This window comes from Chaetura pelagica, unplaced genomic scaffold, assembly GCF_000747805.2.
Source record: "Chaetura pelagica isolate M959 unplaced genomic scaffold, ChaPel_1.0 scaffold614, whole genome shotgun sequence".
In the NCBI taxonomy this organism is placed as follows: Eukaryota; Metazoa; Chordata; class Aves; order Apodiformes; family Apodidae; genus Chaetura; species Chaetura pelagica.
Genome location: NW_009953087.1, coordinates 195974 through 204593, shown reverse-complemented (window position 1 = coordinate 204593; position 8620 = coordinate 195974). Strand labels below are relative to the sequence as shown.

The following is an 8620-nucleotide window of genomic DNA, read 5'->3' as shown; positions in this document are numbered from 1 at the left end:
TAAGTGAAAAAGTCCAAAAATACTTTATGTACCAGTGAGTGCTTTATCACAGCCTCTCTGTATTTGGGAAAAGGAAAATAAGCAAGAAGTGACCCAAAAGTAATAGTTTTGACACCGCTAGTCATACTTCATCTGTATGTAAAAAGAAAAATTTAGGCAGTGTGCTGTGCAGAAAATAGTCAGTCTTGATCAGATGTTCAGCATTTACAGTAAGTAGAAAATTCCACCAAAACTTAAAAATTCTAAAACTTAGCAAAATATTTTCTCCTAAAGACCTCTGAAGAAGCTTATCCAATAATGCATTACAGAAGCACACCATGCTGTGGGATTTCTACCAATTGTTTAACTGGGCAGAGGGCAACTTGGCTTATAAGAAGCTCAAAAGTATAGGAGTTCAAAATTAAGGTACAATACTCATTATGACACTTGGGGTAAAACCATAGTTACAAGACAACAATGCTACAGCTTCAAAAACTATCAATAAGCTCATTGTATGAGCTTAAAATAGTATTGATATCTTGGCCTGTTTGTATAACAGAAACAAACCAGTTCATGCTATATTGTCACATGGTAAATCTATTTTTGTCCTTACTTTTGTGCCATGGGTGTAAGAATCTGTTTCATTTCATCCAAGATGGCCTCTCTCTTTTCTGGCTGAGCTTCTAACACTTTATCCAAAGTTGGGACAATGGGTGTCTGAAATGAATGCACAATCAGAAACACAGTTGCTCCCAAAAGGTACTGGAGTTAATACAGAATTACTTCAGTCCCTTTTCAATCAAAATTTATGAACAATATTGTATACAAAATGAATATTCCACAAAACTAACAGTTTTTACAATTTTAAAAATAAAAAGATCTACTGAAAATATCTACTTTTAGTATGTCAGAAGCTGTATACTCAAAGAGCTTCTACAAACTGAATATTCATCATGAGCAAACAAGGTATTTCTGTGGTCTGAACTGCTTTTTGCCAGTTATGGTCAGCTCCTCATGAGACTATCAGACAAAACTGGCATTGTGCCAAGGGACTCCTGGGCTAAGGAGAAATCCTGTATGACAGTTATGCATATGTCAGGAGGTAACAGAGCAACAAGTCAATGAACTGAGAAGCTAACCCAAGAAATTCCAGCTCAAGAACAGCAGAGAGAAGAAATACACACTGTATACCTTAAATACAGAAATACTTCTTGGTATGTCATCTCAACAATTACTGTGGTATCTCTTGCAAAAAACAAACAATCTGTTGTTAGAAGAACCATATGATTAGACAGAAAATTAGGACATATTTTTCTAACCATCGCTGCTATGGAGGAAAAGGGGGAGTGGCGAGATGGAAGGCTGGGGGGGAAAAAGTGAATCTCACATTTCAAAACTCCCAAGAAATTACAGGTCTCATTAAGGATTACATTGTAATTTCTTAAAAACCCATATACTGTTGAGTCTCAGGTTTGCACTGCATTATAGGACTACTTAAAAGCACTGATGCCAAGAATGCTGGAATGACAGAAGCTAATGCTGCACTTCATTTCAGAGGGTCTCTTCTCCAGTACAAATTACAGTCTACCAGTACAGCAAAACCCCTTTTCTATTACAGTATTGCAAAATGCTTTACAACTTGTAAAGAACAGAAAATGCAATATAGCTCAGAAATGAGATGTTAATTTCTTACACAATTTTAACAGAAATCCTGGGTTAAAACTGTGCTGTGCTGTACATTGGGGTGCAAAAGTCACTCTAGTGTAGTTACTGAGTAATAACAGTTTTGTACTTTGTAGCAAATAAAATTATTTGTGCCTGTAATGGGAACCTACTTTCCAAATCAGCAAGAAAGAAGGAAAAACAGAAGTCAAAAGAGAGTAGGTAGTATTTTTAAAAAAGGTTCCCATTGCTTGGTGAGGATCTGCATCTAAATGGTTTTGAAAGAGTCTGGACTCAAGTCCTGTAGCCTACACAAAAGAGAGCAAAGTAAAAAAACAAGTCTGAAAATGTACCTTGTAAATCTGGAAAGTGTTGCCATATAGCTCTTCTGTCAGCATATTCCTCTGCTCCAGAATGGCTTTATCATTATAGGCATATTCTACCACAGCAGATGCTTCTGCATGACGGAGCATTTTTTTCACATGGCCTTTAAAACTTTTTATTATTTCTGCAACTTGTGGTTTTGTCCTGTTTTATGAAGAAAGAGACACAGCAAGAGTTACAACTTCAGGGAAATGCTAACCTATCAATAGTTTTATTTTTTGGAAGCACATTTAGGTAATAAGATTTAGCACAGAAACCACAAAATACATGGATCTCTGTCAGCTTTAAGACATTTATGAAAATAAAGCCAGAAAGCCAGGAATCAAGAAATCCTAAGGCATTTTGAGGGAAAGAAAATAAACTAGGGTTTATAAATAAGGAATGGCTCCCTGAAATACTAAGCAGAAAAACATTTTAAAAGCCAGGGTTTTTTATAAGGCAAAGATCGACTTTGAACATGTACGTGAAGTTCTTTTGGCATATGTTTTCCTCAATGTATATCCACCTTTAGCTTCACTTTTTGAAAAAAGGAAAACTACTCAGCAATACCAGACACTTCACAGCATCATCACTGTTATAAAGATGTTTCCAGAGACATATTTTTTAATTAATGAAGATGGACTATAAAGAGAATACAGCACAGCTAAGCAAATTCACTTCATACTCACCCATACATAAGAAACTTCTTCACAATATTTCTGGAATATTTTGACTTGCTCAACTCTACTAGGCTATCTAGAAGGCAAAAACATTAGCTAGTTTGATTTTTCACTACATTAGTTCTACAAAACAAGATGCCAAACAGCTATAAGAGCTCCCTAGGAAAAAAGCCCCATTTCAACAGAAAGCTAAAAACATTCAAGAGAAAATAATACAGCTTGTTTTAATGCATCCTAAGAACAATACAGAAGCACACAGGTAAAATGCAAATGTAAAGAACGTACCTTTCAACTCTTCAAATGTCTCCTGCCTTTGCTTCTCATTACCATACTGAATAAAGCACTGGATCACTCGAGTTGAATCATGTGCAAATGCCAGCTACAGAACAGAAATATTTAATTACTTAGGCCCTCTGAATGGCATTAAGCACTAAATTCATTTTAATGCACTTGCTCTGGCATAGTCTTATGCTGCACACAGCATGTAATGCCAACTGTAAAAGTAGCTAGTAGTTTATAACAAATTAAGTTTTAAGTTTTGCTACTGCTTTACAATTACTCCATTGAACAAAACAGACAATACTTAAAATTGCTGACAATGAAGGACATGCACTGAGGTTTTAATACTGAAAGAGAACAATGCAATGGTATCTTGTTTTCTCTCACATTCTTTGTAATTTCAGAATGACTGTGATGATATAGTTCCACTTCAGAGTGGAATAACAAGAATCACTTTAAATTCAACATGTATTTCACTACAAGTTTATACATTTCAACAATTAAGCAGAAAGATTATTAGTATAGGTGAGTATCAGAACATTAACTTCCCTAAAAGAATGCTGCAAAGCAACAATTGCAATTAATCTCTGAGTGGCTGTTTTTGAACTTCCATTAGCACCAAATTCCACTGGACTAAAGCTGCTTGGCAAGGCAGACAGACTTAAATTTGCCAGCTGACAGAGAAAGCATCGCAGCACTGTCCTGAAATCCAGGTGCCAAATGCAGCCTCCCAACTCTGCTTTTGTCCTTTTTTACTCACAGTTCAAAAAATTCTCTGCAGTTTCTGGAAGAATAGGTTACTGCTATATTATAATAAGTCTGTTTGTATTTCACCATTCTTTAAAGAAGCTTTTCTGAATTTGTGCACTACGGCATCAGCTTTTCTTACACTTTTAATTTTTCCACGAAGAAGCTTCTGCAGTTCATTCATGAGCTTTTCTCGTGTTTCCTTATCACATTTCTTCCTACCAGCAAAAAAACCGTAAAACAATCTTAATTGAGGAAACAGCTTTTCTGTAGTATGATTCACTTATATCTATAAATTAAGAAGCAAATTATTGTCATTAATTAAGCCTATAGATAGATAGAATTAAGCAGTCTCAACTCCTAGAAACAAAACCAGATTTCCACACTTCCAAATTAAGTCTCTTCTGAGTAACAATGTTATTAAAAGCACATTAACTCAAGTCTGCACCCAGGGTCGTTTACAGATCTAAAGATCTGTAAGTGTCTTACAGCCAGAACTGCAAAGCACAGACAACCAGAGCAAGTAAAATTAACTCTTCCTCCTGCTGTGGGGTCCCAGTTCCAGAATTACACCTGCCCCGAGAGAGTATACAAACCTCCACAAAAAAATTATGCAGTGATCTCACTGCAACATCAGACTGCATCAGTACATGCTCTGTGCTTAAGGATTAAAGTAATAAGGTAACCCCCTAAGCATTTACTCACAAATCTTAGCCTTAAATACAAGTGAGTTCAATCCAGACATTTCTAGCACCATGGGTCACCACACTCCTCTTGAATCAGCAACTGAATCACATGCAATGTTATTATTTACCCATGGAATCATCTGGAAATAGTTTAATAGAATTACAAGAGGAGAAAGACAGTCTTCTTGCAACTTATGACTAAGAGACAACTGAATGGAAGAAAAAAATCGTTATTACCTTCTCACACTTTCCCATATTTGCTTTGATTTTACAATTATGTCGTAATTACTTTTATCATTCAGTTGCCTGGTTTGCTTTAGTTCCTTCCTTTTCTTTTTGAAGTCATCCCACTTCGGCTTCTTAGGATCCGACCCTGAAAACAAAAATAAGGACATTTTCTGCAGTCAGTGAAAGAGGAGCAATGGCATCCTTTATCAGCATGAACTGTGGCACCTCTGTGACTTGACCTGCTAACAAATTCCAGGAGCTTTGCCTGCAGTTACCCAGCTAGCTAATATGAAAGTACAAATATTTAGTAAGTACACTAAGCGAGCCATTACCACTTCTAGAATACTGTAAAATCAAGTATTCTTTCTCAAAGCTGTCAAAGAATGCACTGCAAACCTATTAATAGCTTGAAAATTGACTGAAAATGCCCCTAGCGGCCTATGACTTCCCCAGGTAGTTCTCCTTATTAGTTCATCCTCTACTTACACATCACCTCTTGCCTCTCTCAAAAGAAGAACCCTAACTCAAAGATGCATATTGAAATCTCAGGAAAAGGAAAAAAAAAACCAAAGAAAGCTTTTTTACTAGCTCAATGTTTCAATTCAGTCAAATTCCTTAAGCATGGAATTTTTCTATACAACAGCTACGCACTGCCACGTAACAAACTCAGTTAAGGTAACTGCACAGAAAGTGCCACAAAGGAGTTACAGAAAAACTTCAAGTATCTTATTTACTTTTGTTCATACCATGACAAAACCCATCATGTTATATTACACGGTTTCACACAAGCAAGTCATGCTAACCATTACTTCTCTGTGGAACACCCTGAACACCTTCCTCTCTGGAGATGTTCAGGGTCAGGCTGGATGAGGCCTTGTGCAATGTGGTCTAGTGGGAGGGGTCCCTTCTCATCACAGGAAGGTTGGAACCTGATGATATTTAAGGTCTCTTCCAGCCTTAACCATTCTATGATTTTGATTCTGTAACAATAAAGACCTAGCTTTACATTTTTAGACCTTAAAACACTGCCTCTTGTTACTTAGCACCAGATACTTAACTGTCTTAACCATCCAAAAACGTCCTATTTTACAAAGCATATTTATTGTTTTTTTCTATCACTCTCCCACAGCAAGTGACCAGCAAACACAGTAACACTTTGCTTTGAGAGCAGTGCCACTATAAAATACACAGCAGCTTTCAGTTATTCTTAAAAACAACATTTAAAGGTTTGTTTGTGCTTGTCGGCTTTTTCTTCAGCAGCTTAACATGAACATTCTGTTGCTATTAAATTCCAGACAACTACTGCGTATCCCATGTGAAGCCATTCTGCAAACATGCAACAACAGCAACAATAAAATACTTAACACCACCTACTGTCCTTCAAAACACTGCTTTTCTGCAGAACTTCAGAATCCCTCAGGTAAGATTTCACCCCTCGTTTTACTGTGCTGCTTAATGATCACAGTAGAGCTTTGCTTCACAGCAGAGGAAGAAACAACATGAAGTTGCCATGTACCAGAAACAAAGTTGGAAAAACAAAATCCTTTTAAACAGTAATAAAACCAGGCATTTATTTAGTCTCTCTGTATAAACACAGAAATAAGCTGTAAAATGTAAAAAAGTGATAATATCGGTAATGTCTTTATAAACAAATATATATAAGAGATGTATATAGCTTAGACAACAGTAAAAATATACATATATTATATAAAGGATAACCAACATTCTTTCATTAATTTTTTAATTCCAAATTATGCAGCTAGTAATTTTAGAACAGGATTAAATTTCTAAAATGGCCTGTGAAAAGCTCTGTATATACTTCAAATTTATGTGAAAACAGCCAGTTTCAAGCTAGCCACTTAATCTTGTGATTAAAATTATCATAGCTTTATGACAGTATTAACATATATTTAGATTGGATACTGCATTTTTTTATTTTTAAGAAAATTAATAACTGTTAGTTCTCATTACTTTGGCCTCAAGCTTAGTCAGGTGGGGTAAATTACTGCACAAGAAAGACTAAATATGAACTAAACTTGGGAGTCATTCAGCCCATTTGGAAAGGCAGGGGGAAAAAGAGAAGTCAGAGATTAACAGTATCTTTCCCAAAACCTAGTTTCCGTTGATAACCAGGCTTAAAATTTGCTCACCTCCCTCTTCACCAGCCTGGAGTTTCCTCTTCTTTGCCAGCTTTTCTGATTGCTGTTTATTCTTGAATCGGTCAGCACCAGTTTTTCCAAGTCTAAACTGCCCTTTTACAAATTTATTGGAAATAGATTTAGGTTTTCCTTCCTCATCTCCTTTTTTAATAAGTTTCTTCGGTGGACCCAAATCTAGTAACCAAGAAAACAGAAATTAAAATGCTAGCCTAAAGCAAATAAATGTTTACTTAAAATAACAAATTACCATAACAAGAACTAAACTTCAACTTTCAGATAACTTTTTGATTCTAGACTTTGCTTTCACACGTTACAAAAAAGTTTATCAACTTCAAACATTTTAATTAAGAGTGGTTTAGGTCAATCAGAGCTAAAGGGCTTGCAGTGCAATCTACTTAAAGCACTTCAGCTTCACTTTTTCCAGGTTATTTGATGTTAGAGTCAGCAGTTTTGAATACAAGACAGAATAGTAGAATGACTGGGGCTGGAAGGGACCTTTTCGGGTCACCTGTTTCAACCCTCCTGCTGATGCAGGGTCACTCAGGGCTGATTGCCCAGGACCAGGTGGGTGACTCCACCATCTCTCCAGCCAGCTGCTACCAGTGCTCACTCTTCTGATGTTTGTTCAGAGGGAACCTCCTGTGTTTCATGACCCCTGATCCTGTCACTGGGCACCACAGAAAAGAGTTTGGCTATGACTTTGCACCCTCCCTTCTCTGTATACAATGACAAGGTCTACCTCAGCTTTCTCTTCTACAGGCTGAAATGTTCCTGCTCTCTCAGCTTTTCCTCAAAGAAGATACGACCAGGACCCTTCATCATGTTCATGGTGTTTACTGGTCTTTCTCCAACATATCCAAGTCCTTCTCATGCTGGAAAGCCCCAAACTGGTCACAGCTCTCCAGGAGTGGCCTCAGTGGTGCTGAGGAGAAGCATCCTCTTCTTATCACAGCCCAGGATCCAATTAGCTGCCTTTGCCACAGGGCATGCTCAGGTTCCACTTTGTGATCACCAGGGCCCTTCCTGCAAAGCTGTCTTCTCCCACCACATGCCAGTGCACAGCACTGTTGCCCAGCAGGTACAGAACTTTGCAATTCTTGTTGAACTTCATGAGGCTTCTGTCAGCCCATTTATCCAACCTGCTGTGGTCCCTCTGGAGGGCACCATCGGTAAACTTCCTAATGGTACACTTTGCCTTATCATCCAGATCAGCAGTGAAGACACTGAACAGGACTACACCCCAGCACTGACTTCTGGGGTACAGTGCTAGTTAAAGGCCTCTGACTAGATCTTGTGCCACTGACAGCCACCCTCTAGGTCCAGCCATTCACACACTTTTCAATCTACCTCACCATCTGCTCATCCAGCCCATAATTCATCAGCACCTCTGCAGGGACAGCATGGGAGACACTGAAAAAGGCCTCACATAGACACACAGACAACACACACTGCTCTTCACTCACCTACCAACATAGTGATTTCATTACATACATTTACCACGACAACAATTTAAGCCTGGACACGCCTGTGCAGAGCAATAACCACTCAGCCACACTCCTATTAAGGAGCCGTTGCCTTCTCTCCATTACCTTTTTTAAATTTCCTTTTCCCGGGCGGCACTTTCCCGCGAGGGGCTTTTCCACTCTTCCCCACGAACCTCTTCTTCCCCTTGGCTTCCATCCCGGCAAGGCCTGCAATCGAAGCAAGGAACAGCATCACTGCCTGGCGGCAGCTCCCTCGCTAAGGCCGGGCGGCAGAGGCCGCCGCGCTCCCCCCACAGCGCCCGACGGAGCCAAACCCGCCCCGCGGCCCGGGCGGACAGCGGCCCGCACAGGCC

The 8620-nt window shown here is 38.6% G+C and overlaps 1 protein-coding gene across 1 annotated transcript in view; it reads right to left on the bottom strand.

The window, feature by feature from the left end:
• The window catches only part of KIAA0020 (KIAA0020 ortholog), a 25599-nt gene extending 17136 nt beyond the window's left edge, over positions 1-8463 (bottom strand). Inside the window, 9 exon segments of the mRNA XM_009996993.1 lie at positions 1-57; positions 593-696; positions 1995-2169; positions 2694-2760; positions 2970-3063; positions 3853-3928; positions 4634-4769; positions 6775-6957; positions 8373-8463. Coding sequence (XP_009995295.1) covers positions 1-57; positions 593-696; positions 1995-2169; positions 2694-2760; positions 2970-3063; positions 3853-3928; positions 4634-4769; positions 6775-6957; positions 8373-8463 — 983 coding nt within the window.
• Between the last annotated feature and the right edge of the window lie 157 nt (positions 8464-8620).